The 27928-nt window shown below is 67.3% G+C and overlaps 1 protein-coding gene across 1 annotated transcript in view; it reads left to right on the forward strand.

Annotated features, from left to right (window-relative positions):
• Window positions 1–1126: 1126 nt before the first annotated feature.
• GSE1 (Gse1 coiled-coil protein) overlaps window positions 1127–27928 on the forward strand; it is a 113709-nt gene continuing 86907 nt past the window's right edge. The window contains 2 exon segments of the mRNA XM_067302395.1: window positions 1127–1336; window positions 1338–3086. Coding sequence (XP_067158496.1) covers window positions 1127–1336; window positions 1338–3086 — 1959 coding nt within the window.

The raw sequence follows: 27928 nt of genomic DNA on the forward strand, positions 1-27928 counted from the left end.
TGTAAAGGACAGAGACATTAGCGGTGCCTTCTGCAAAGCGCCCCGGGATCCCTCCTGCGCGCGCAGACCTGGACGCTCCCAGCTGCGGTGCCTTTTCATGCTCGTTCAGGGGCAGGGGGGTTTGCAAGGGGTTGTGCGTGAGGGGGGGCCACCCGCTGCACGGGAAGGGAAGGGGGGTGGTGGGTGACACAGCGCTGCCGGGGGGGGCAGAACACCATGCGCGGGCAGCCCCACTTGGGGGGTGGTTTGCAAATGCCCCTCGCGGGGTCGGTCCCCAAGGTCCCCTCGCAGGGGTTGAGTGTAAATTCCCTTTGTGGGGTTAGTTTGCAAAGTCGTCCCCCCCCCCCCGTGGGGTCAGTTTGCACATTCCCCCCCGTGGGGTCGGCTTGCAAAGCCCCCCCCCCGGGTTGCTTTGCACCCCGCTGCAGTGGGGTCAGTTCGCACAATTCCCCCCCCCCCCACCGTGGGGTTGCTTTGCAACCCGCTGCAGTGGGGCCAGTTCACACAATCCCCCCCCCCCGTGGGGTTGCTTTGCACCCCGCTGCAGTGGGGCCAGTTCACACAATCCCCCCCCCCGTGGGGTTGCTTTGCACCCCGCTGCAGTGGGGCCAGTTCGCACAATCCCCCCCCCCGTGGGGCTGGTTTACACCCCCCCGCCGTGCGCTCCCCCCCCCCCCGCGGCGGCTGCCGGAGCCCCGCGGGAGCCCAGCGGCGGCTGCGGCGCGGCGGGGCCGGGCCGGGCCGGGCCTGGCGGCCGCCTCCCCCCGTGCAGGCGAGCCCGGGGCGGGGGGGCGGCGGGGCCGGGGAGGAGCCGGGCCGGGGGCGCCGGGGCCGCCCGCCGGCGGGGCCAGCGCGGTGCGGCGGCGCCGCGGCGGCTGCTCGCCGCCTGCCTTGCTCGCTCCGCGCCCGCGGCCGGACCCAAACTTTCGCGGCGAACTTTTTTCCTTTTTCTTTTCCTTTTCCTTTTTTTTTTTTTTTTTTCCTTTCCGCGGAGCGGGGAGGCGGGCGGCGGCGGGGGCGGGCGCGGGGTGGGTGGCGGTGGCGGTGGAGGGGGGGGAGCAGCGTTGCAAACCCGCCCCCCGAGCCTGCGTGTCCGGCGGAGCCGCGGGATGAGCCGGGGGCGGCGATGAGCGCGCCGGGGCCGGGGGCGGCGGCGGCGCCGCTCTCCCGCAAGCAGCGGCTCATGGCCGCGCTGGCGGCCGGCGAGGGCGGCGCGGCGGCGGCGGCGGCGGCGGCGGGCGGCCCCGGGGCGCCGCAGCCCCCGGCGCCGCCGCTCTGCTGCTTCATCTGCGGCGGCGGCATCAGCCGCGGCAAGGAGCTGAAGCTGCAAGTGCGGCCCCCCCCGCGACCACCGGCCCTTCTTCCCCTTCCTGCAGCACCAGGAGCCGGCGCCCGGCGCCCGCGCCGTCTCGGCGGAGGGCTGCGCGCTGGTCTGCGCCGTCTGCCGCTGCTTCCTCGGCGAGCAGTGGGACTCCTTCGAGCGGAGCCGCACGCCCGTGGAGAAGCGCATGTACTGGCTCAAGCGGCCCCACCAGTGCGAGGCGGCGGCGGCGGCGGCGGGGGGCGGCGGGCTGCGGCGGGGGGCGGCGGGCTGGGACGCCGCCGCCGCGCCGCGCCGCGCCGCCGGGGAGGAGGAGGAGGAGGAGGAGGAGGAGGAGGAGGAGGGCGAGGAGGAAGGGCCGGCGGCGGGCTCCGAGCTCTCCGAGCTCTCCGACGCCGAGCCGCTCTCGGAGCCCGAGGGGGCGGGCGGCGCGGCGCGGCCCCCCCCGCAGCTGCCGCCGGGCAAGCGGGGGCCGCCGTGCTGCTCCTCCGAGGACAGCGAGATCAACATCACCAGCGAGGAGGAGGAGGAGGAGTTGGAGGAGGAAGGCGAGCGGCCCGCTTGGGCCGCGCCGGCGGCGGGCACCGTCTGCTACATCTGCGGCAGCCCCCTGTCGCCCGCCTCGCAGCACCGGGTCCACGTGCAGAAGCAGGAGAAGACGTCGCAGGCGCCCTTCTTCCCCTTCCTCTGGCTGCACAGCCCCCCGCCGGGCGCCCAGCCCCTGTCGCCCACCGGCAGCACCCTGGTGTGCCCCTGCTGCTTCGCCTCCCTCATGCAGCAGTGGCAAAGCTTCGAGCTGGCCAACGTGCCCGTGCTCCAGCGGCTCTACGTGGTGCCCCTCAACGCCGGCGCCGCGGGCATGCCCCCCAAGGGCAGGCGAGGGCTCAAGGAGGACGGGGCAGGCCCTGCGCCGGCGCCCGAGGCCTGCTACCTCTGCGGGGAGGAGTGCGGCAAAGAGGCGAGGCTGGTGGCCGCCAAGATCACCAACGGGAACGCCAAGAGCACCATGCACTTCCCCTTCCTCAGCCTGCTGCCGTGCCCGCCCAGCGCCAAGGGGCTCAACAAGCACTGGGAGGTGAGCAGCTGCCGGAAGTGCTACGGGGTCTTGCAGGACCTGTGGGCCATGTACAGGGCCTGCCACAACGAGGAGCTCATCACCTCGGTGCAGAGCTTCCTGGGGAGGTACCACCAGGTCTTCTCCGCCGGCGACCCCAGCGGCCTGCCCGGGCACCCCGTCATCAAGCCTGGCCCCACCTCGGTCTGCTACATCTGCGGGGCCGAGCTGGGAGCCGGCAAGGAGTTCCAGCTCAACGTCAACCCGCCGGGGCGCTTTGGTGAGAAGGAGCCCTTTTTCCCCTTCCTCACGGTCTACCCGCCCGCCCCTCGGGCCAGGCCGGCGGACTCCACGGGGCTCGTGGCCACCTGCGTGCTCTGCTACCACGACCTGCTCGGGCAGTGGCTGCAGCACGAGGGCAGGAATTCCCACCACCCCAGCAGCGCCTGGTCCCGGCAGTACAAAGTGGAGACGTTCGTCTGCTTCTTCTGCCGCCAGGAGAAGAAGCGATGCCTTGGATTAAAAGCGGTGCAAGTTGCCAGGCTCCCTGTGTTCCTCTACACGCTCCGCGTGGCCAACAGCTTGCTGGTGGATGACGGGAAGCAGCTGACCATCGGCGCGTGTGCCGAGTGCGGAGCCGTGGTCCTGGCTGGCAAGACCATGACGCCCTCAGAGCTTCTGGCTGCAACACCCCCAGCTCTTCTCCCCAAGGTAAGGCGTTTGGCCCGGGCCCCTTCCCTCTCCCCCCCCCCCCCCCCCCCCCCCGTCGTTTCCTGGACGTGACGGTTTTGGCACTGAGTACAATTTAGAGCGGTGCTACAGATGGACGCTCGTCTTTCGGGTCTGATCCCTGGGGGCGAATGTTAATAAATGGGGTGCTTTTAGCAATGAACTTCTGGAGCCGTGAAACCGAAAAGGAATGGAGCGAAATCCTTCCAAGAGGCCCAAGAGAGCCAAGATCTGTCCTGTTGCAAAAACACGTATCTGCGTTACTGGCGCCTGCTCTTTCAGAGCCTCGGATAAAGGAGGTGGGGTTGTTTGTGATTCGAGGTGGCCAGAATGGGAAATCCTGATCTTGTACCTCTCTCAGTCGCGGATAATAATAGTTGCCAGAGCAGGGGGGAAGTCTGACAGGCTGCCTGCGCCCTGCCAGCAGCGCTGGCTGGCCGGCCTGCCCGCGGCAGATGGGATCCTCGGGAAATTCCTGCAGCCGAAGGAGCGCGGAGCCTCCGCCGCGGAGGAAAGTTCCCGAGTTATCTTTGGTTTTTATAAGGCGCCCTCGCGCAACGGTTTCCTTCAGGAGAAACCTGAGTCCTTCCTGCAGCTGGGAAGCTGCCGTGGGGGCTCCTGGGCTGGGCATTGCTAACCTGAGCCGCTCCGTCCTGCCCTTGCGCGGCTGCAGGGATTGGGGGGGGGCCGGGGCGGCTTCCCGCGGTGCCTCCAAGCCCGGCTGAGCTGCTGCTCATCCGAAGTCGGTGGTGAGAGGTGTCCTCTGGATGCAGGGCTGGGGACCCAGGGACACAGCTCTCGATCGCTCTGCGTTACTTGTCTGTAGGAGAGGATAATTCCTTCTGCCTCCTTCAAGTTAATCCGGATGTTCAAAAAAGCGGAATTTAAAGGGGACAGGTTTGATTTCACTTAGCTCCACGTGGATGGTCCCGTGCAGAATTAGTGGCCTCAGTTCAGTGTCACCCGGTCGCTTCTGATTTACGTTGCGGATGATTCTTTTCCGCGCGTCCCAGTGCGGACCAGCCCTGAGCTGGGTTACCCGGTGTGCTTCGAGGTGGCTGCGTGGAAAGCAGCCCAGAAGATTTACTCGCAGCGTGCTTGTCTTTCCCATGAAATGGGGAAATCACTGCTTTTGTCCCCAAATTTCCAACTGGCAGCAGTGCAGCTCTTGGAGAGCAGATGCAAACCAGGCCCTGGACTGGGCTCCATAAAATACCAGCATCCCAAATCCCTAAGTTTGCTTTCAAAGTCTTTTGACTGCGTTCGTAGCCAGAACCCCGTGGCTCTCGGCGGCACTGGCATTTGCTTTGGAAACGCGGAGCAGCCGTTCCGCGACACCCGCTCCTTTTCGCTCCCCCCTCTCCCTCCTGCCTGCTTGCAAACGCAATTTTCTGACTGTCATGCTAGCCGCGGGCTCGACGTCAGCGCGGGTCGCTCGCAGACACGGGTGATTTACTCGCGGGCTCGTCCGTGCGGGAGTCCGCTCCCAACGTGCGGGAGCCGGCGCGGGTCGCTCGCGGGCTCCCTCCTTGCCGGCGCTGGGATTTGTGCAGGTTGCAGGGTCGCCCGCAGCCCCCGCCGCGGCCCCTCTGGCCGCCCGGCCCCTGTTACGCCTCTGCCCTTGGAAGTGTCACCAGGCCGCAGGGTGGTTTGCGGTGTTGGCTGGGGAACAGGTGTTGCCGGGGTGTTTTACTGACAGGCGAACTATTTCCGAGCGCGTCTGTCATCGCGCGGGCGTCAGTGGCGGATGCTCGGGTGCGCGTCCCGCGGCGTCGGCACCTGCCCCCCCCCCCCCACGAGGAGGGCATGGGGGAGGCTCTTGCATCCCTCACTCTTGTTCCCGCGTTTGCTAATGAGCAAATTAAGGGGCTGCTACCATGGGCACCGGGTGGCAGGAGCCGTTGCAGAGCGGGTCGCCGGAGAGGGCACGGCCGGTCCAGGGACCATTTCGTTTCGTCTCCTGTATCCTGGCGGCGACTCTCTGGCTGGCCAGAAGCTCCTCTCGCCTCATCCTTCCCCTGTCCTCACCCCTTTCCACCAGTCTGAGACCTCCATGATGTCAGGTTTATTTAAAACATGGCTTAATGAGTTGGTAGGGCATTTGGCTAATTTAACTAATTGCAGAAACCTATTGGCCCCCTGCTGCAGTCTCATTCGGTCACGCTGGCTGCTGGAAACCACCCCGGACGAGCCTTGCACCCTCGGCGCAAAGCCTTTCACGCTTCTGCTCTGCCCCGGGCCCCATGACACCGGGATCGGGCAGGAGGGATGAGCCTGCCTTGCCCCGAGGGGTTAACGCCATCGCCCCGCTCTTCCTTGCAGCCCTGCAGTTTTGTTTTTTGGATGCACGTGTCTCCTTCACGCGCTCGGGGGTGACAGCCCCCTGCACGCCGAGGCGGTGCTTTGCCACGGCCGTGGCTGCAGTCGAGCCAAACCCGGGTGGCTCAAAGTTGAGGGCTGGGACCTGGTGCTGGGCAAGGGCACCAAATGCAATCACACAGCCCTCCCTTCAGCTGGGCAGCAGCAGCAGGATGCTCCTCAGGTATTCCTGAAGCAGCTAACGAGGCTCAATTAGCTCATTAGCTTGGATGAGGCTCAGGTGCTTTTAGGTGTGGTGGTGCCTTGGCTGCGGGTTTGGGTGTCGAGGAGCAGGGGGGCTGTGCTGTGCTCTGCAGAGGTGTGATCGGCTGCCTGTGGTCCTGGCCAGCGCGGGAGGGTTTTCCAGGTAAGCTCCTTGCCGGCGTGGTTTCTGTGCTCCTCACCGGCACGCTGTGGGCAGGGGCACCGGCGGGCACCACCGCGGCCGCCTGGGAGAGGAGCTGCTGCAGGGTGGCTGCAGAAATCCAGCCATCGTGGGCTTGTGTGGGTGGGTTTAGGCTTTACCTAGCAGATGGGGAGGTTGACCACCCTGCAGAGGGGCAGCCAGGCCCTCCGGGTCCTCGTCCATGCACTGTGTGCCTCGTCCCTCCCTGGGTGCTGCCAGGGTTTCTTGCAGAAGTTGCCAGGTTTTCTTGCAAAAAATGGGCAGGGAAGAGCGAGGCTGTGCGGTCTGGACAGGAGACCTGCAGGTCGAGGAGAGCTGCTGGGAGTATGGACGTGTGTTGCTGTGAGTTATCACCAGGGTGAGAGCAGGGTCTGGGGGTCGCAGGGAGGATGGAGAACGTTGTCCTGGTTCGTACCGCGTCCTGACCGAGCGCCGCTGCTGGCTCCGGGACCTGCTCCCCCGGGGCGCGGGGGCTAGAGGCAGCGAGCTCTGCGCTAAGCAGGTGTCGAGGGCAATTGCACTGAAGAAACCATAAAACGCGTCCATCAAAGCGCCTGCGAGAAAAGGGCACTTAGTGTTTGTAAACCGGAGGGACCTATTTGGGAGGGGAGAGGTGATGGGTTGTTGGCCTCTGGAATGGAGAGAGGTAGTTACGGCCCCCGGAGCGGCGTGGGGTTAAAGACAGGGAGTGTGGTGGGAGAAGGCTGTAAATGCCTCAGACATGGTGGGAGGGGGGGCAATTGCATGCCTATGTGACTTGGGGTGTGTTTGGATCCAGTTTTTAAAACCGCTGGCGTGCAGAGCCCGGAGGGGCTCCACGTGGCCTGCCTCGAACCTGAGCAAGCCCCGGGAGAGCCTCGGAGCAGAGCTCTTAGCCGGGCGCCTTGCCACTGGAGGCGCCTGGTGCAAGGTGCAACCCAGCAGCTGCTTTTGGGGTATCGCTTGCGTCTGCTACCGCCGGCTCCCCGCGGGCCGGGGCTTTCGCTGGCAGGACTGCAAAGCTCTTTGCTAGCTAGCAGAGGCAGCCCGTTGCTGGCCGCCGGGCTTGCAGCACGCTGGGGTTGCTGCGCTGTGTGCTGTGACTTTGTCACTGGTGTGCAGACCCATGTTGTGCACCCAGGCAAGGGTGCATCTTCCTCCGGAGCAGCCAGCCGTGTGCAGCAGCCCTCCATCCGGAGAGCCGGGCTCCGGACCTGCCGAGGGAAGGGAGGGGAGTTGCGTGCGGCGGGGGGAAAAGCGAGGTTGGCTTGCTGGCGTCGGCGGCGGGATCGATTGTTCTCTGTTTTGTCGCTGACCGAAGCAGGTCTGGTCCCTGCGCCGCGCGCCTGCCCGCCGCACCGCGGATGCCGCAGCCTCGCAGAAACCCCGGGGCGCAGCCTGCCCGCTCGCCCCGGCTGAGTGCCGGCGCGGCGCCGCTCCCTCTCCCCCCGAGAAAGCACACGCGTTTTCCTCTCCTCAGGCTGAACGATGTCCAGCGGTGGTGCTGATGGGCTTCCCGAACCAGTCACTTTTGCTAAAGAGGGCTCTAAAATCGTACGTCTGCGTCTTCCTTCCCTTTTCTAGGTGACTGCAGTGCCGGCGTGCTGCGTCGCCTGTGTACTTGCACTCACGGGTCAAGGGAATGCTCGTGCTCAATTTGTCTTGAGTTTTCTGTGGCTGCTCAAATCCTTTCTCTCTGCCAAGGTTTGAACAGGGAAAATCCTCCCCTGGCTTTCCTTGTTTTCCCGTGTTTGATTGCCACCCTTTCACTGCAGTTACATACCCCTAAGAGGCATCTGCATTCTTATTTTTTTCTTATGCAACTTTTTTGCAAGTATGTTCAAATTTCTGTGCGACTCTAAAATCCTGCAGTAGCTCAAGGTGAGCTGCTCTTGCCGCCTTCGGCCGCTGCTCCGTGGCTTGCTGAGTTTGCGCCCGGCGACCTCTCTGTCCTCGAGAGCGCCCAGACCTCGCCGTGCGTTTTGCTGTCTGATCTCCATCCCGCATCCTTGCCCTCGGACGCATTTCTCGGCGTCGTGCAGCGGCGGCGCTCGTCTCCTCTAGCTGATGATGCGTGCAGGTGTCCTCTGGACGAGAGGTCCGTCTGCTCGAGGAGGAGGAGGGTTCAGATCTGGGCTAAAACCTGAGCTTGTTGCTCCGAGCGTTCAGGCCAAGCGAAGCTGAGGCTTTTCCCTTCTCGGTCTGAAACCAATTAGTTTTCCGTGTCACGTTAGCGCTCTGCGGCGAACACATGGTTCTCATTGCGCAGGGGTTATACCTGCTTCGGGCTTTGCAGCGGTGTAAAGCCGGGAGCCGCTCGGCTGGGCCCGGCGGTGCTGAGCACCCGATACCCGCTCCTTTGCGCGGGGCTCTGCGCTAGGCTTGAAGCGGGGGCAAAACACCTGACCGAAGAAGACGAGGCGCCAAGGGCTGCGCACGCGGTCGCTTCCTGAGCGTCCCCTGATAGCGACAGCCCTGCAGTGCCGAGTCCCCGCGTCCCCGTCCCCCTCCGCGGGATGTGGCCGGGCAGAAGTCGGGCTGCGGCTATCGCTCGGCAGCGGTGTCATTAGCCCAACTGGGGATTTGGCTCCTTGCTTTCGGGCCGCGAACTCCAAATGACATGCTGTATTTTCGAAAAGCTAAGCCAAGCTTACAGCTGGTAGTAGGGATTTTTTTTTTTTTTCCTTTTTATAAAAGGCTTCAGGCAAAACATCAGAGTTTTCCTGTTCTCTACTCAGCTTTGTCGTGACGAATCTGAGCAGCAGCAGAAATAAGTGGATGCTGTGAGAGCAAACCCAGGAGGTGGAGGGTCGAGCCCGAATCCCCTCGCTTAGGGCTGCAGCAAATTCCTGGTGAGGCTGCAAATATTGAGGTATATCGCAGCGTGACGAGCGAGACAACCGGGTAGGAAGGTCCTGGGTCAGGGTCAGTAGTGCGGGAGCCTGGGGATCTCCGTTTGTTTGCATCTTTTATTCTTTTTTTGAAGCAAAACAAAGATCTCCCAGCAGCGTTCGAGTAAGGTGGCAGAGGCGGCGGTTGCGCTTTCTCTGCCGGACGGACCGCCGCTCTGCGGGTTTGCAGCCCGGGGCTGCGCGTGGGCTGCGGGGAGGTGCCTTCATCGGGCTCCTGCTGGTCCCAGCGGTGTAAAGGAGGAGCAGACGGGGACTAACGCATCCCGGTTTTTAGGCTTCCGGCTTGAGTGGTCTTTGATTATTTTTTGCGCAAATAGAAACGTCCGAATGTGACTGATTTGGCTGTTGCAATTTGCTAATTCTAGCAGACACAAGAGCAAAATCAGGCCAAGGTATTTTAAGCCAACTTTACTGGGTTAAACTTGTCTTGTTTGCAGCAAATATGTATGTAAAGAAGTGTTTAGTGAGGCTCGTGTCGTGTTTCAGTAAAGAAGCTTTATTTTTTCTATTTATTTTTTTCCAGCGCTGGGCGCGTGGCTGCTCTGGGAGATAAAGCCTGCCGCGGCTAAAAATGAACGCGCCTGGCATTTTCAGATGAGATCTCGATTCCAGCTCGGAGGTGGCAATATAATCATAATATGACTTCATGTCTCGGGGCACAGCCTCCCGCTGGATCGTGTTCCCGCATGGCAAAACAAAGAAACAACACTAGGAAAACGCGCCTCCGGCTTTTTCCTGCCGATGAGGTCACGCTGCGCCTGCCCGTGGGTGTCCAGCGGGGTCGGGGTGTACGTGCGTGCTGGACCCCTCCGAGCGGCTCCGTCCCCCCGCGCAGCTCGGCTCCGCGTCGTGCCGGGGTCGCGGCTCGGGGCTGCGCGTCCTTGGGTGCCGTGGGAGGGAGCAAAGGGGCTTTTTGCTTTGGCTCGCCTGACCTTGCTGTCCCAGCTGTCCGAAATACCAGGGCTGCCGCGCTCCGGCCGGCCGCGGCGGCCTCCAGACCTCGTGCCGACTGCACGGCGCACCAGCTGGCTGCCGGCCCCCCCCTTCCCTCCCTCCCTCCCTTCCCCCCGGCCCCAAAGCGGAGCGCGGAGGCTTGCAACCCCGGAGCAGCCGGAAAGGTCGGCCCCGAACGCCTGCCGCCGAGGAAACCCTGCCTGCGTCTCCTGGCCCCCGCGGGCGTTGCGCTCGCGGGAACGTGCCGGTGGGTTGCACCCGGGGTGAAGCGATCCGCTCCTTGCCTTTGTGTTTTGTTTTTCTCCCCTGTCCTCCCTGCAAAATATCTCTTCTGATCCCCCTCCCGTGGGAGAGGGAAAGGCTTGGAGCTCTTTCCCTGCGGTCGCTGCAGTGAAAATGCTTTTGCAACCGTTGGAGCATCTTGCAGCAGCAGCCTTGTGCGAAGCAGCGCAGCTGCGGCCGCGGCGGGAGACGGGGGTGAAGGACGGGCAGCCCTGGCTGTTAGGAAGGGACAGATATTTCATCCAGATACTTGGCTTTTTCCAGGAAGCCCGGTCGCAGCGGGCTGCTGGGAGCAAGAGGGCAGTCGGAGCTGCCGCGCCAGGACTCATCCCTGCCTCGGGCGCCTTTCCTGGGCTGCGGAGCCGGAGCAGGGCTGCAGCCCGGCTGCTGCCCGCCAGCCCGTGGCAGGCGCTCGAGACCCCGGCGAGTGGATGCTCGGCTCATCCCGCTTTCGTCTGGTCCCTGTCCGTGCTCGGATGGCCAGCGGGGCTGCTCGGGTCCGAGTCGAGGCAGAAAGGAAAGCAGATGCCAGTGCTGTCGTCGTCCTTGGGGTCGGAGCCAAGGTTATGTCGCCGGACCCATCTGGGGCCAAGGAGCTGTTCCCTCCTCCTCCTCCTCCCGAGCGGGTTTCGGGGACCCTTGGGGTTTCCGCAGCACTGCGGGCATGGCCCCTTTGCTGGGAGCATTGAGGTGTTCGTGCCTCTCGCTCTCCTCCCCTGGCTCGCAGTAGCTTTGTGGCTTTCTTAATAGGTGGTTGGAGCCCAGCGGGAACGGCCGGAGGCGCCTGCGGGGAGCGCGGCGTGCACGGCTCGGACTTCCCTGTGCCGATCCGCCCTTCCCCACGCGTCTGGTTTTGCGGGGGCCGGATCCCCGGGCCGGCACGTCCCCTCCGCAAGGGGAGGCAAGGAGCGCTCGCCGTGCCGTGCCGCGCCGCGGTGAGTCACCCTCGATGAGTAAAGGCGGGAGGAAGGACCCCGCGCTCCTCCGGGCAGGGGGAGCCCGCTTTCCTCCCCGCCGGCGCCTTCCCCATCTGCCGCAGCGGCGCGGCCTTCCCTCTTCCCGCTCCGCCAGCGCCGCGGGTCTCCGCGCCGTTCCCAGAAGGAGAGGGACGGCTGCCAGGTGGCGGCAGCCAAGCGGGGCTCCCCGCCGGGGCCGCGCCGCTGTGCAGCATCTGGCCAGATGTCGCCCTGCCTCCCGGCAGCGCCTGCGATCGTGCAGCGCTCCGTGCGGGGTCCTGGCCGGGAAGGATGGTGCGGAAGCGTGCCCGCCATGTGTGCTGGCAGGGTTGGGGACACCTGTCCTGCTCGGGGTGGGCGGCGGAGACCCCGCGGGAGGGCAGCAGGGACAGGAGCGCGTGCACGCACGGGGCATGCAGGAGACCTCCGAACCCCCCGGCCGGGCACGGGCCGGGACCCGCGGTCGTGCCGTGGGAACAGACCCCCATTGATGGGGCTGTCGGCGGGGCCCGGTGAGGTCAGTGCCACCTCGGGCGGCGCGCGCGCGTGCGTCCTGGCGCGGGGACAGGGCCTCTTTGTGGAGCGGCTGCAGCCGGGGTGGGGGGGGGGGGCCGCGCTCGGCGCGCTGCCGTCGGTGGCAGGCTCCCAGCCGCGCCGGGTTTTCCTGCGCTGCGAACAGCTGGAGATGGGAGACCTTCCAGCGGCACAATCCTCCCGGGCCCCGGCCCAGGGCTCTGACAGCTCCGCCGTCCCCCCCCCCCCCCGCTGCGAAGGCAGCCTGCAGCGGCGCCTCGAGCGTGCCGTCGTGGCGGCTCGTTGCGGAGGGAGGGGGGGGACGCGCTGGCGCTGTGTTTTAGCAGGTGCTGGCCGTGCGGGGCTCCTCGCCCGGCCTCCTGCAAAGCCCGGCTGCAAAACGCCGTCGGGCCGCGGGGGCCCGGCTCTTCCCCGCCGCCCGGCCCAGGTTGCGCGAGTTGTGGGGCTGCGCGTGCAGACAGCGGGGTGCGGGAGGGAGCAGGGCAAGCCCTGGCAGGCTGCGCTGGTGCCGTGTTGTGCGGGCAGGTCGCTGTTTGCTCCCGCTGCCGGGCGAGCAGCTGCTCCCCTGCGCGGGGCTGGCGGCTCGGTCCCGTCCTCCTCCCACCCTGCCGCCTGCAACCTTTCTGCGGCGTTGCTGGATAAACAGCCTCGTGCAGCTGCCGTGGCCTCGGCATGACTTTCTCTTTTATCCCCCTGGATGCTCGGTAGCAGGGCAGGAGGAAGGGGAAGGCTCCTGCTCCCGCGCAGGGCGAGGGTGCGCTAGCCGGGCTGGGGCGCAGCGGGGATGCTGGCTGCATGCGCAGGGGGCAGCCTGGCACAACCCCCCCGTTTCTCCCCTTTTTTTTCCTCCCTCCCCCCCCATGTTAATGCAAGCACTGCCAGGCTTTAGGAGATCTCAGGAGACTGAAGTCATCTGTTTATCCGCGGAGCTGGCGCCGTTGGAGCAGCAGCTGCCCCCGCTTGCCCGCGGTTAGGTGCCTCCGCCGTGGGGGCGGCCGCGGCCCTCGCCGTGCCTGGGCTGCGCTCGCCCGGCGCCGGTGCCCGCGGCCGCCCCGGGGGCGCGAGGGCGAGGGAACCGCCGGGCGCCCGAGCGGCTCCAGCTGGAGGGGAGTCAAGGCGGGTTTGGCCGCAGCCGCCGCTGCCTCCGGCTCGCAGCTCGGGTGTCGCGGCGGCAGCGGTGTCCGCGGGATGAATGGCTTCCATTTAGCGCGCTCCGCCGTGCTGTGCCATGCCGGCTCGGCTGTGCCAAGAGGCAGGTCAGCCCGGCAGCGCCGGGGTCCCTGCTCGCGGGGCGCCGCGGGGAGGGGAGCCGTTGCTGCAGCAGGGGTTTGCACCGAGGCGGCAGCTAACGCGGCGAGGAGCGTGTGGATGCGCGGGACCGATGCCTCGCCTCCCGTCTGCGTGCCCGCGGCATCGGCATGCTGCGCGTACCCGCTCCTCGCTGCACGGGCCCTTCCCCGCGTGCAATGCCGCAGAGACCTTGCAGAGCTGTGACTGCGGTGCCCCTTGGGTGACTCGGCCCCGGGCTCCAGCTGCAAAACTCTGCTTTGCTCCTTGGGGCGCCGGGGGGGGGGGGTCTGACCACCATCCCGCTCCTTGTGCTGCAAACGGGCAGCTCGCGGAAGCGCGTCCGCTCCCCGCGTGCGGGTGGGGAGCCTTGGGGTTTGGGAGCACCCGCCTGCGCCTTTCCCACGCGCTCCCCTCCCCGCGGGGGCTCGGCCTCGGCGGGCGGCGGGGCGCCGCGGGATTAGCCGGGCTGCTGCCGCTTGTTCAAACACTGCGCACAAACTCAGGAAATCGCCGTCTGGCCCGGCGCTGCCTCTTCCCGCCGGCTTCCGGGCGGGCGCGCGGGGAGGCCTCCGGGCTGCTATCCGCCCCGGGATAAGCCGCTCGCTCCCGGTTCCCCAGCTAGGATGCGAGGGGAGAGAGAAGCAGGGATGATGGTGGTGGTGCTGCTGCCTGGGGTTTTTCGGTGCACGCTTTGCTGGTGCCCGGCGCCGCCCCCGGGGGCCCGGTGCAGCCGGGAGAGCAGCGCGGTGGCAGCTTTCCAGCCGCTGTCAGCGCGGGGAGGGCGCCGGGGTAACTTAACGCATCGCTAGCAGCAAGGTTGTGCAAACAACCCTGGAGCCTGCGCAGAGCCTGCCGGTGCTGGGGCCGTTCCCAGCACCGTGACCCCCCTCGAGGCCACGCTGGAGCTGGCGTCGTCGCCAGCTCTGCCCTCGGCACCTGCCGCTTCCTCCGGTGCAAGCGCCAGGTGAGGGTGCCGGGCCGCAGGGCAGAGCTTTTGGGGCTTTGCGTCCCACCTGGGCTTGGGGGCGGTGGGCTGGCGGTGCACGGTGACGCGTGCGTGGCACCAGTGTCACGGGAACGTGTGCCAACCTGGCCCCGCCGGTGGGAGCTGCTTGCCCTGGGGTGCACGGAGGGGATAAGTGATGGGGCTAAGGCCACGGGGGGGGATGCAGTGTCGGAGGGCAGATGTGCCCAGCTGCTGTCACCTGCCTGCATGGGTGCAACTGTCTGTGGGGAGCTGGCCTCTTCCCCACTCTGCTCTTGGAAGGAGCAGCCACCACGGCCGCTGGGGAGCCAGACCCGAGCACGCTGCTGACGGAGTCTTGGCAGGGACCTCGGAGCCGAGGAGGTTTTGGCACCGGCCGAGGCGTCGGCCTTTCATTTGGCCGTTCGCGGCGGGGCAGGAGGGGCCGCAGCGGGACGCACGGACCCTGGGACGGGTGGACAGCTGCATGCGGTGCAAGGCATCTCCAGGGTCGTGCGCGGGGCAAGCAGCAAATTGTCCCCATCGGATTCCATCTGCCTGCAGCATGTTGCGGACTTCAGTCGGCCGAGAAGCTTTTCATCATGGGATGATCAAGTGCGAGTGATTCCAGTTATTAGCCTGGCCAGGAAAAGAAATATATATATTATACATATATATGTATATCTCCCACCTTCTCTCCCTGTCTTCACTGTTAAAACAGCTGCGTTTTCTTCCTCCCCCCCCCCCCCCTCGGAATAACTAGCATGAGTTATCCCAAAGCGAAAACACGGGGAAGACAAGGCCCTTCAGTTTTCCTGGGAGGTGAACTTGCCAAGGTCAACCCCGGGCAGGGCCAGCGCCTTGGCTTTGCAGCGCTGTTCGCCCTGGACGGCCCTCGGGGGGGGGGGGGGGGGGGGGCGAGGGGTCCCCGGCACCGGCGCGCCGGGGGGACGCCGCCTCTGCTGCCTTCGGATCCGCTCCAGATGCCCTGGCTGCGGTGTCTCTGGAGCGGGAGATGGATTCGCTCCTGTCGTCTTCTGTTTGCAGTCCAGCACATCTGCACAGTAACTAGGAAATCTGGCCTTTCTCCTGCTTCTCAGCCAGGTCCTGTCAGCCCTTTCCTCTCCCAAAAAGGCGTTTGGGGGTTTTCTTTATTTTCTTCCCCCCCCTCCACTACTTGTGCAGCGTAACCTGCTCCCTCTCTGCTCGCTCCGGGTGCCGGGGCCGTGCCTGGCTTTTCCTCCTCGCGGCAGGAGCAGCTGTAGCAAAGCTGCACTTTGTGCTGCAGTGTCGGGGGGGAGATATTTGCAGGGCAGATCCCGCGGTGGGCGGCTGGTGCCGCAGGCGGCACGAGGATGCTTTGGCGTCACCACGGCCCTGCAAGGGAGCGAAACCCTGCGTCCCCTGTCTCTACCAGCTGTTTCCCTCGCCGCTCCCCCATCCCGGTGCTCCCCAGGCCCCATCCTGCATCGCCAGCCCCCCGCGCTCTGCACTGAGCGGTGCTCGCTCGCGGCGTGCCTGGGGCTGTGCAGAGCCTTTGCTGGCGGCAGCCTGCTCCCGGGAGCTTGCACGGGTCCTTGCCACGCAGCTCGTGGCTGGGTCCGTCCTGGGACGCCCTCGGCAGCATTGCAGGCGCCATCGCGTGGCCCCCGAGCCTGGACTCTTTGGGCATCGTGTGGGAGCTTGTCACCAGCTCTGTGGCCTTTTGGGGGGTGCTGCTGCTGCTTGCACGCAGGGGAATCGCTCCCTGTTTTGATTATCTCCCCGGGTGGGAAGGGTTAACCTCAGAGCACAGGATTTCGGCCCCTTGGGAGCATCGTTTCTCCAAACCCTGCGGGATGCGGTGGTGCGAGTCACCTGAGCGCGGCTCTCCTGCCTTGCCGTCCCGGCTCCCCCCGTTGCAGCAGCGGCCCGTCCTTGGTGCGTCTGCGCTGCCGGGTCTGCCGAGTGCTGGCCACTCTCCTCGCTTTTTTGTCCCCCCCCTTCTCCCTTCGGGAGCGTTTTTTCTTCTCCTCTTTCGCTCTCCTTTCAGTGTCCCCGTGCTAACTTTGTGCCCCCGCCGCCCCGTTTTGGGTTGCGCTGGCGCGGTGCCCGGTGCCCTCTGCTCGCAGGGGAAGGAGGGCGAAGCGCGGCGGTGCCGGCGGAGGGTGACCCGGGTTGGCTGATAAGAGGGTGCCGGAGGCCACCGTCCACGTGCCCGGGGAGCCGTGTGCCGCGTGGGTCCTGTGTGGCCGCGACCGGGGTCTTGCAGCACCCGGGGGCGGCTGCTGGGGAGGGGGGGACGCCCCCAACCTTTAGCAGTTTAGGGCTGTGCCCCTTGGCTTTGCTCCAGCTGCGCCTGGGGTGGAAAATCCCGTGGAGCCGGCACCGCTCTCCAGACACAGCGCTTTCGGGTGGCCTCGAGCATGCACCCGGCCTGGAGCTGGATCCGCAGCTGCTATTTCGGGCCGGTCCGTGGCTCCTCCGCTGCGGCCGGGCTCCGGCGGGCAGCAGCTGTTTGGCCTCTTATTTTTAATTCCCGTGGAGCCCGGGAATTGGAAGGGAGCGGCGCGCGCGGGCGAGGATTTCCCCCCACTTCCCATGCAGGACCTCTCGGGATCCCCCCGCTTTCCTCCGACCCTCCCGCTTCGGTCCGAAATACGTATGTGCTTGGCGGGCGGCTGCAAAGCCGGCGCTGGGTTGGCGTTAGGAGGGTGGCGGGGAAGGGCCGGGAGGGGGCTGGGGTGCGGGGGGGAGGTCCGGTTTCTCCCTTTCCTGGAGGAATTAGGGAGGCCACATGCTGCCAGGAGTGTTTGGCTGGTAGAGGCAAGCGGAGGCTCCGAGGAGGCGAGCAGGCGTCCGCACAGATGGAAATTTGATCACCCACGGCTCAACAGATTGTTTGATTTATTTTAAAATCAAGCAGATGGCTGCAACAGGAGTTTGTTTAAGTTCAGCTCCGCGCTGGGCCAACGGCCAGGATACGCCGGGGGGGGGGAACGGGGGGGGGGGAAGGCGTGCCAAAAAATGCTCAATGACTTTGGTCATCAACCACCTCCCCTGCTCCTCCTGCTCCTCCCCGCTGCCTCGCTCGCGCCCCGGCTCCCCCTCGGATCGCATCCTCGCCTTCATCCCTTGGCTCCCGCGCGGCGCTTTGTCTCGCCCCGGCGCCCGCGCGCCCTCCGCTCTTCCTCCCCGGCTCGCTCGGGAGGCTTTAACTCTTCCTCGCCCGTAGCGGTTGGCACCGGCTGCCCGGCTCGGGGTGCAAGGGGGGGGGTGGTCCCGGGGCTGGGGGAAAGACCCCGAAGCACCCCTGGCTCGGCGGCTCTGGGAGCCTTTCCAGCCTCGGGGCGGGCAGGAGCCCGTGGGATTTGCTAAACTGTTGCAAACAGCCTCGTCCGAGGGGGGATGGGGGGCAGCCGTGCTTCCCAGCAGGACTGGGAAAGCATCCCGGGCGTGGGGTCCAGCGCGTTGCCCGTGGCCTCGGCGTGCTCCTGGCTGGGGATGCTCGCCCTCGCCGTGGCGGGAGCGCTGCCCTCTCCTCCTGGCGCCAGCAAGCGGGAATGTCCCTCTGCTCCGGGGCCTGGGAGAAGCAGACGCTCCCCTTGCACATCCCTGGGCTCGGGGTCTCCGTTGTGTGGATGCAGGGTGCAGGAAGGGGGTTTGGAGCTGGGCTTGGCTTTTCGGACCGCCAGCCCCCCGGAGCAGGGCGAGAGCAGCCCAGCCTGGCTTAGCCACCCGCTGCCTCCCCGCCACGGGAATTACCCCGCCTCTGGGATGCTTCAGGAGCGCCGGGCATCCCTCTGCTCCCCGGTGGCCTCCGGAGCTCCCTTTGCCCCGGGCTGCGGACCTGGCCAGCCCCGGGCTCCCCGCCAGCGCGGGAAAGACCCAGCGCTCGCGGCACTCTTCTGCCCCGGGAATTGCCCCGCAGCCGGCCGGTTTGCTGCCGGGTCCCGAAGGGGTTAAGGCAGGAGGAGGAAAACAAGAGTGCTGCAGGGCCTGGGTGGCTGACAAGCCAAACAACTGTTTTTGACTCACTGTTGCTGCCTTGCCAAGTGCAATTGCTTCCACATTCTCATCCCCCTGGCTGGAGGGGCGCGCGGAGACGTCGGCTCTTCTCGGAGCTGCCGGGAGGGGAAGGGGGATGCCGGCGGGGGGTGGCAGCGGGGAGGGCTGCCCGAGCACGGCTTTTCCGCCTCGCTTGGTTTTCCTCCCGTCGGAGCGGCAGGGCCAGGTCCTCTCTCGAGGGTCACATGCGGGAGGTGCCCCGGAAGGCGGCTTTTCCCTGCTGGGTTGGTTTTCCCCCCTCCCGCCAAGGGCTGGTGCTGCCGGGGGCGGAGGGGCAGCAGCAGCATCCCTTTGCCCTCTTCTTTCCCACGCCCCACTGCTGCTTCCAGGGACGGAGAGCTGCCCCTTTGCAACCCCACGGTGTGAACCCGTCTGGAAACGGGGGGGTGCTGTGACCCCCCCCCCCGGGCTGGACCGAGCACGCCGGCGAGGGGGGAGAGCCTAAAATCACCAGTGGCTCTGGAGGGGGGGCAAAATGCTAGTAAAGTCCCCAGGCCTCCACATGCTGGTGCCGTCCTGGTGCAGACGGCGAGGAATAAGTCCTTGGAGCGCCGGCTCCGTAGCCGCTGTGAAGATGTGAGCTAGGCAGGGTTGCTGCTTTGTGGAGTTAATTATCTTCCGAGTCTGGGCTTTTTTTTTGTGTTTTTTTTTTTTTTTTGTTCCTTGGGATTATTTCTTGGCAAATGAGGCATCGTTTTAAAACACTGAGCTCTGCTCTCTCTGAACTCCTGGCTGCTAAGCGGTACGTAGGAGATGCTTGTCTAAAAAAAAAAAAATTAAATAAAAATAAAAAAGCAAGCCTCCTCAGCTGCTTTGCAATGCAGGCAGGGGGTCTGGGGGCAGCTCAAGAGGCTCCTGTGTGTTTTCGCGGCGCCTCTTCCGCGGGAACTCTGAGCCAGCCTCCCTGGGGACGGCAGCAAGCCGCTGCCCTGCGCTTCTGGGAAACGCGGCCGGCTCCGGGGTGGAGCGCGCCCGGCGGGCGGGCGGGAGGGCGCCGGCAGCCGCCGAGGGCACCGGGGCGGGAGAGGATGTGGAGATCCCCCCGCGGCGCGTGGAGCGGCGCCCGGGCTCCTGCGGCCGGAGCCGGGGAGGGTTTTTGGCCGTGGGGCGCCCGCGCCGCCGGCTGCGCCCGGGAGCACAGCGTCTCCTAGCGCCGCTGCGGGGCGGGAGCTGCGGCTCCTTGCGCCGTCCGGGCCTCCCGCGGAGCCCGGGCTGCTTCGGCTTTGGCTGGCGAGAGGCTGGCACGAGCCTGCGGCAGCTCCCCGGGCTTTGGAAAGGGTCCTGCCGGGCGAGGAGGGAGCGTGCGCGGCGCCTCGGGGCAGCCCTTCTCGCCCGCGGGGCTCGGGATATTTCCCTCGTCCCGCCGGCTGCTGGGGCTCTGCAGCCACCTGCTCCTGTTTTCCAGCCGTTGTTTCCCCTCTCCGCTGTGCCAGGGCTTTGCCCGCCTGCTGCCTCCTTTCGGTGCTGCCAGCGATACCCGTTTTATCTCCGCTTTGCAGGCAGAAACCTGGAGGAGCGAATGCAGCGGTTGGGATGAAGACGGGTGACCTCCGTTGCGTGGGCTGGCAATGGCCGGGATCAGGAGGAAAATCCCTTTCCCACCCTCCCGTTTATGCCGCAGCGTGCTGGGATGTGGCGGGGGGGGATTTGCAGGGCTTTGCCCCAACCTCCCCGCGTCTGCTGCGGCTGCGGGAGAGCAGGTGGTGCTCCAGGCGGGCAGTCGCGGCGTTCCTGCCGCGGGAGAGCCGCTGTCCATCATCCCGCCTCCGGGCCGGCTGCCTGGCCAGCCTTGCTCATGACCGCGCGCGTCCAGGCGCCCGGCTCCCTGGCGAGCCCTGTCCTGCCTCCCGCACCCTCCGCTCTCCCCGGGGCTCATGGCAAACGCCGCCGGCACCGAGCTGGAGCTGCAGCCGGATTCCTGTTTGCTCTCCGCTTTTCCACCTGGATCGCCGGAGCTGCGGGGAGGTCAAACGACCGGTCCCGGGTCAGGCGCGGGCTCGGCGTGCCTTGCGTCAGCCGGGGCCGCGCCGGCGCTTCGCCCCCCTCCTGGTGCCGCAAGCGGCAGGGGATGCCCACGTACACGCGCGCGACAAGAGACACCTTGTCGGCTCCTAATCCGCACATAAGGTGGCAATTACGGGCCGGGATCCCCTTTCGGAGGTGGCAGATGGGGCCGGCCGGCGAGGCCGCGCTGCACCGCGCCGTGCCGCGCTGCACCGCGCTGCGCCGTGGGGCTGGCTCGCAACGGCTCTGCCTCCTAATGTGTTTGCAAATCCTCACCAGCTGAGGGGATTAAAGCCGGCATCTGGCTTGCTTTATGATATTAAAACAAAGGGAGTCGCAGGCGCCATGACTGGGGCGGGCGGGGGGGGGGGGGGAGCGGGGGGCCGGTGGTCTGCTCGCCGAGGTGCGACCGCTGGGAAAATATGCAGGAATCCTGGCGAGCCCCTGCCTGCGCCCCCGGCCCTCCCCGGGAGCCTTTGCTAGGCAGGAAAGCGACCCGGCGCGCGGCGTTTTGGGGGGTGGGGGGGACGACGATGCACATGCAGCCGCCGAGCCCTTCCCACGGGCCGGTGGAGGGGGCGCCGGGGATGCCAAAAGTGGGGTGGGATTGGGTTTTTTTTTTTTCTGTTTGGTTACATAGGCGCTTTGCAAGCCGCGCTGCGCCGCTCTTGAAGCGGCAAGACTTCAGGAAGCCGGCGCGCGGCGGGTGCCAAGTCAGGCTGTAGCGCAGCCAAGACCCTGCTTGTTTTCTCGTCTTGCTGGAGCCAGCGAGTGACCTTATTAGCTTCGGGGGCAGCTGCCTTATTAACACACATCTGGCTGCGAGGAGGCCGCATAGTCCCGATATTGTCTTCCCGCCCGCTCCTAACCTCGCGTTACCTTGCAGGAATGCCAGCGGGGGGCTCGGCGCGGCTGCCGCGGGCTTCTCCCCGCCGTTCCTGCCCCCTCGCCCGGCGGGGGGGGTGTTTCAGGGCCGGGCGTTGCCGGTGGGACCGCCCCGGTCTCCCGGCGCATCCCGGAGAGCGGCACGGCGGCGCTTCTGCTCCGCTCTTCTCCCCCTTTTCCCGTGTTCTGCCTTGCAGGGACTTTGGGTGGGTTTCTGGGTATTTAGTGATTTTTTATTTTTCTTCTTTCAGTGTCTTTTCCATGCACATGCCCGGCTTCCCTTCCCCCCCGACGCGCCTGAGGCTCCGGCATCCGGAGCGCCCTGCAGCGAGGAGTTCCTCCGGCGCCCACCGGGCCGCTCCTTTTGGGGCTTTTTCTGGCTCAAAGAGGGCAGATTCCCGAGGGGGTCCGAGCCAGGAGGCTCCGGCCGGGTTGGAGGCGGGAGGCTTTGCCGCACGGCTCCGGCCTCGACCCTGGCACCGCTGGGGGCCGCATCCCGCCTGCAGCCACGCGGCATCCGCAGGGACGGGACATGTCCGCGTCTCGCCCAGCGCCGCGGCGCTTCCTCTCCCCGGCTATAATTAGCGCCGGGCGGCCGGGGGTGGGGGGGGGGGGCCCTGCCCTCCCTTCCCGGCGGCGCTACCGAAGCGGGACTCGGGGGCCCTTGGGACGCCGCCTCGCCGGGACGCCCTTTGCGCTTCTTGGCGCGTCCGTCCCGGAGCGCGGCGGCTCCCGGCCGCTCCCGCCCGCCTCGGAAATGCAAAGCATTTGCCGGGCGGCCCGCTCGCGCCCTCCCCGCCGCGGAGCGAAGCGTTTGGCCGACTCCTCTGCTTTCCTTGGCTGCTTCTCCCGCTTGTTCGGGCTCTTTAGGGTTTCCCCCCCCTCCTTTTTTTTATTATTATTATTATTATTTATTTTTTTTCCCCCTCTGCTAGGAGCTCGGGAAGCAATGCCAAGCGGCTCGCGGGAAGAGCGGCGGAGAGGGGGGGCAGCCCCGCGCCTGCCCGTCCTGCCTCCGCGTGGGGCATCATCCCACGGGGGGAAAAAAGGGGCCGGGAGCAGCGGGAATAACTGCGGGAGAGCGAGCGGGGCCGGGGGGGGGGGCACGGGGCCGGGCAGGCCCTGCCTTGCCGCCGGAGCTGCACAGCGCCGTGCCGGCGCTAATTAGCTGTGCCTGAGCAGGAGGGTTAATTAGCTCCTGGGAGAGGGGCGGGCGGCTGCTGCATCTCCGGGGAGCCCCACGTGCGGTGACGAGGTGCCCGGCGCTGCCGCCTCCTGCAGCGGCCTGGGGAGGGGGGGGAGCTCGGCCGCCCCCGTCCCCTCCTGCGTGGGAACCGAGAGGCGCCGCGCCGCTTCCCGACGCGAGCACCGCAGGCCAAGCGGGGAGAGGAAATCCCCGAGCGATCCAGCCGCCGCGCTGCAAAACCGCTAGAGACGCTGCTAGCGCTTCTCTCGTTCCTCCTTTTTTATTTTGTTTTTAATTTTGCTTGCAGAGCCGCGCGGGGGCTGTTTGCCACGTTGCGGCCCCCCCCCCCCCCAGCAGCACCTCTCCTCCCTTGGGGCGCCGCAGGGCACCTCCGCGTGCAACGGGGACGCCTGCAGGCACCTGGAATAATAAAGCAGGCCCCTGCAGGGCCGAAAATGACCCTCGGGGGCAATGCAGCGGGGGCCGTGTTGCCCCCCCTGTGCCAGGAGCAGGACCCCGGCTACGCGGCCACGGGGTTTCCCGCAGCACCGGCTGCTGGGAGCAAAAGGCTGCCCGGCTTTTGCTGGTGCTTTGGGTGCCCGTTGCACCCGGGGGGGGGGGGGACGGGGACGAGCGCGGGGAAGCGGTGGGGAGGGACGGAGCCCCGGGGAGACGAGCGGAGACGCGGTGTCGGGGCCTGGAAGGTCGCGAGGACGAGGAGCTTGAACTTGAATTAGATGGTAATTGCGCCGTGCCTAATTACAGGGAAAGAGCAAATCACTCCGGTGCTTCATAAAGCGCCTGACACAGAGTAACGAGGATAATTAGCAATCAGACAGGAAGCTGCCGCCTCCCTGCTCGCCAGCCGGAGCCCCGGGGAGCGAAGCGGCGCTGCGCTCCCCGCCAGCGGGACGGGACGCGCCGCGTCGCGGGGTCCCCGCTCTGGGTCGCAGCCCTCCGCTTTCGGCTGCAGGCCCCCCCCGGCATGGGCCGCGCACCCTGCAACCTGCCCGGTGGCGGTGGTGCCCCCCCTCCCTGGCCTCCCGGCGACGTCCGGGGCGGAGGTCGAGCGCGGCGGCGTGCAGGCAGCGTGCAGGCAGCGTGCAGGCAGCGCGGCGGCAGCGGCGATGCATTAATGCGGGCTGACGCTAGAGCGCACCAGAACCATGCCGCGGCATCCTCCGGGGATGCGGTACCCGCCGGGCGCCCTGCGGCGGCCCCGGGAGCGCTGGGCTTTGCCGTTCGCGCCTGCCTCCCCCGCTCCGGGGCCGGGGCTCGATGGCCCGCAGGAGACGTTGTTAGCAGATGCCGGCGCCGTGATTTATGCTGCCGCGCTGCCTAATTACGCCGGTGCTTCGCCGGGCGGAGATGAAAGGCAGCAGCTCCCCGTCCGCGCTGCCAAGAGACACCCCTGCCCTGCCTGCGCCGGCGGGGCCCCGGAGCGGGGCGAGGAGCATCCGGCTCCCAATCGGGTTCCCGTCCCCGGCTGGGACCCCCGGAGGTTAGGAATAACCTCTCTGCAGGGAGGCAAAGGGCCTTGCAGCCCCCGCAGCCCCCAGGCAAGGTGGGTGCCCGGCTGCCGCTGCGGTTTTGCCCCGGCTCCAGCTTTTTTCCCGGGGGGTTTCTGCAGCCGTCCCGCACCCGCCTCGCTCTGCCACGGTGCCATCCCACCTGGAGATGCTCCCGCTGCCTCCTTGCCCGCACCCCCCTGGGAAGCCCCCAGCGGGGCCCGCCAAGCCTTTTTGGCGGGGTCGCAGAGAGGGACGGCCCAGCCTCCGGGCGCCAGGGAGAGGCGGGCTGCAGGTCACCCTTCCCAGCCCGTCCTACGTGCGTGTCTCCTTGCTGTCTCTCCTCCTTTTCTTTTCTCCTTTTTTTCTTTTTTTCCCCCCCTCTTTGAGCAGCTGTTCTCTAATAAGCTGTTAATGATGATACAGTAAGTAGAAGCGGAGAGTCCTGCGGGAGCTGCCACGATTTGTGTAATTGGTCTCGGAGGAGACAAAAGTATCTAATATTTACATGCCGGTATTAGTCCCCTGGGAGCGCTGTCTGGGCTGGAGCGGGGAAGGCAGCTCCCAGCCTCAACCTGTCTGCTCCCGTCTGATGGATCGTCGGATCTCTAATGTATGGAAATTGCTGTGCGGCAGGCGGGCAGGGAGGGGGGCACCGCGCCGGGCCGTGCCGGCAGCCGGGCACGGGGCGCTGGGTGTCTGATGATAAGGCTCTGCCCTCGGTGTTCCCATGGTTGTTGCTGGAAGGGGAAACTGAGGCACGGAGCGGCTGGGGAGCAGCCGGGCTCCGCGCCGCCTTCCCGTCGGGCGGCCTTAGGCCCTGCTGGTGTTCGGGAGCAGCATCCCGATGCCGCCGGGGCCGTGTCCTGGGTGCTGTCCTGCCCCAGCATGGACGGGGGGCCTGCCGGGGCTTTCCCGCGCCCCCCAGTACCTCCGGCCCCTCAGCTCCTCTGCTGCCCAGCAAGCAGGGAGCATTTCCCACCCCTTGGAGAGCTCCCTGCCATCCGGGACCGGGGATGTTTGGCAGAGCCCAGGGGATGCTGGAGCCCCTGCTCGCGTTGCAGCGGCTGCGGCACGGCCGCGTCCCGCCGGCCGGGCTCGTTTCGGTGTCGCCGCCGAGGCTGGCCGTGCGTGGGGCCGCGCTCCCGCGGGCTGGCCGAGCGCCTCCGCAGCGGCTCCAGCAGCCCCGAACCTGGCAGCTGCGACATGGAGGAGTAAAACACCTCGTAAATGTAGCAGCCAGGGCCAGCTCCGAGCTGCTCCGGCGGGCGGGCGGGCGCGGAGGCCGCCCGCCTCGAAGGCCCCCAGCGGCAGATCTCCTCGGGGCATCGGAGCCGTTCGGCATCCTCCGGCACGGACATCCGCATCCCCTCCCTGGGTGAGGATGCGGGGCCGCCGGGGGTACCAGGGCACCCGTCCTGTGCACCCCGGCTCTGCGGGGCCCTCGGGGCTGGGGGGGGGGACACAGCACTGTGCCCCTGCAGCCCTGCAGGACCGCAACCTCCTTTTCCACCCAGATTCCCGCTTGCCCATTGCCGTGGCAACCTCCGGCATGGCAACGCGGCGCCTTGTGCAAGGGGACGTCTCGCATGTGCCCGTCGCATCCCCGGGCCGGGGCGGCTGCGCGGGATGCCGCGGGCCCGGGCAGCTGCGGGGGAGTGAATTTGCGGGGCTGCCTGTCGCCGGCGGGGCCGAGCCGCCCCTTAGCGTGTTGCAACGGCCGAAAACGAGACGGGGGAGGTTTGCTTTGGATGGCGCCTGCCTTGTCCTGTCCCTTGGCGCTGGTGTCGGTGGGACCCAGCCGCTGCAGCGTGCGTGATGCAGGGTCCTGGGGTGGGACGCGCCTAAGAAGGGCTGCGGGGAGAAGGGCTGAGAGCTGGCTGAGCTCGTGGCAGCGATGGAGAGCTGGAGGCGCGCCGGCACCTCCCCCTGGATTTACGCCCGCGTTGCGGAGACGGGAAAGCGTCGGCTCTTCTCCGTCCACCCGCTGAGCTGTGCCCCCTATGCGGTGGTCGGTGCCGGGGGCAGCTCCTCGCGCGGGGCTCCGTGCCGCTCCGCGCGCCGCGGCGGGCGCTGGCAGCTGGCCTCCCCCCAGGCTGGGCACGACCCGCGGCGGCGGCGGCGGCTGGCAGCTCCGTCCTGCCCTGCTGCTGCATGATTCACGGCCGTGCCTCTCCGCCTCTGGCCTCCTTCCAGCCTTTTCCGACGCTCCCTAATCCCAGGGTTACAGCGGGCGGCTGCTGATGCCACCTCCAAAGTGCTGGGAGCAGCTGCTTAAATATCCCCGCGTTCGGTAAACAGGACCTCGGCGCTGACCTAACAGCCGTCTCGGCACGCGGGGAGAGCGCGGGCGCTCGCAGGGGGCCGCCGCCGCCACCGCGCGCCCCGCGGCATCTGCTTGCCCCGCGCCCGCCGGCTCAACGGGGCGCGAGGACAAAGCGCCGGCCGGGCACCGCAGCGGGCTCGCCGAGGAACCCCCCCTCCCCAGCTTCCCGGCCGCTTCTGCCCGGCGGCCCCGTCCCCCCCGCCGCCGCCGCTCTCCCGCTGGATGCACTTCAAGCATTGCATTTGCAAAGGGGCCGGGGGTGCCGGCCGCATCCGGCGTGCGCGGCGCCCTCCCGGCCTCGGGGCTCCCACCGCACGGCGGGGTGGCGTCCGGCAGTGCAGGCCGACCCTCGTGCCTCCGAGGGGGGGTTTGCTGCTGCGTGTGTGTTTCGGGGTGTGGGGGGGGAGGATCTCTCCCCCTCGCTCGCTCGCTCGCTCCCTCCCTCCTGTGCTATCTGTTAAATCTGCTAAGCAGGGGACTCGGTGCAGTCGCCATCTGTGAGCCTGCCAATAATGGGATTAACTCTTTCCCCCGGCTGGGGTCGAGCCTGCCTGCGAGTCTGGCATCCCCTTGCAGCTCCGTGCCGGAGTAACCCCCCCCCCATCCCCCCTGCCTGCTGGGAGCCGGGCCGCCGGCCGCCCCGGGGTGCTGCCTGCGACGTCCCCGAGGCCGCAGGGACAGCTCTGCCTTGGCTCTGCTTGGACCGGGGGCGGTTTGCAGCAGAGGGGGCTGGGGGGGGCCCTCTTGATGCCCCCCCCCGTCTTCAAGCCATCCGGAGAGGTCCTGGTGCCTGCAAAGCTGTTGCAGCAGTCGTCTCCCCCAGGGCTTTCTGCAGCGCCGCGTGGGTGCGTGCCGGGGGCACTGCCCGGGTTTTGGGCCAGGCTGCAGGCGAGGCGTTCCCACGCCCGGTGGGCACTGGGGGGTTTGCAGCAGCACGCGGGTGCTTTTTGGGTGCAGAGAGGTGCCTCGAAGGAGGCCCGGTGCGTTGCAAACGAACGGTGCTCGGGACGAGCGGCGGGGTCGGGGAAGCAAGTGCCGTGCTGGAATAAGGTGTCCCGTAGCCGTGCACTGTGCGTGGGGCACGTGTGCAGGACGACGGGGGCTGTGGCGTGCTTGGCCCTGGGCCCCAGTGGCTCCGCTGGCGGCTCCGCTGCCTGCTCCCACGCTCTCGCCGCATTTGTGTTGAACGTGGCCCCGGAGGTGCCCGCACCGGGGTCCCCACGACGCCGAGCGCGGCGGGGGGTGCTGGGGGCTCGCCTGCCTCGGTTTCCCCGCCTGCAGCACCGGGTTTGCCCGCGCTTGGCGGAGGTGTGTGTGGGGGGGAGCCGGGGCAGGGGCCGAGCCTCGCCGAGCTGCCTGCCCCCGTCGTGCCCGGTGCACGAGGCGGCGGGGAGCGGGGCTGCCCCGTGCCGTGCCGTGCCCCCCGTGGGCGAGCCCCCGCTTTTAATCCTCTTCGGCGCGCGCCCCCGGAGCAGCTGGCGCCCATCCTCCCTCCGCAACAGGTGGCTCCCCCCGGCCCCCTCCCCAATTGCCCCCACCCCCCCGCCGGGGGCATCCCCCCCCCCCAGGGTTGGGGCGGAGGGCGCCGCGGCCGGCAGCCCCCTCCCCGCCGCGGCCGGCCCGGGAGCGCTCATTAATTATCTAATCTTCCCTTTATGTTTAATTTACAGCCCTGCGCTGCTCCGGCCATATGCTGCTTTTGTTGTGTCTGGCTCTTTGTTGCGGCAGGCAGCGCTTGCTGCCGAGACCCCCCCCCCAGCCTTTGATCCCCCCCCCCCGCCCGCGGCACCTTGGGAGCCCCCCCGGGGCTGCGGCACCGGGGAGGGGGCAAGTGCCTTTTTGTTGGTTATTAATTTCCCCAGCCCCCCCGCCGCCCCCCTTTCCTCCCTCTCCCGGCTTTCGCCGGCGGCTCCAGATTTGTGGCAGCTCGGTGCATGTGCGTGTGTGCGGCCGTGCCGCCTCCTCCTCCTCCTCCTCCTCCTCCTCCTCCTCTTCCTCCTCCTCCTCCTCCTCCTCCCCGGTCGGCTGCCGCCAGCGGGGCTGCCGCGGGGTCCGCGCTCGTCCCAGCACCCCCGGCAGCGCGCCGGGCCCTGCCAAGCGCAGGTAGGTGCAACGCCGGCCGCGGGGCTGCCTCCGACCCCCCCGCGCCCCCCCCCCCGGCCCTGCAGGGGGGCAGCGGGGGGGGGCTTGGGACCGCGCCGGGGGGGGGGGGCTGGAGGGAGGGGGGGTGCAG

Source organism: Apteryx mantelli, chromosome 10 (genome assembly GCF_036417845.1).
Source record: "Apteryx mantelli isolate bAptMan1 chromosome 10, bAptMan1.hap1, whole genome shotgun sequence".
Classification (NCBI taxonomy): domain Eukaryota; kingdom Metazoa; phylum Chordata; class Aves; order Apterygiformes; family Apterygidae; genus Apteryx; species Apteryx mantelli.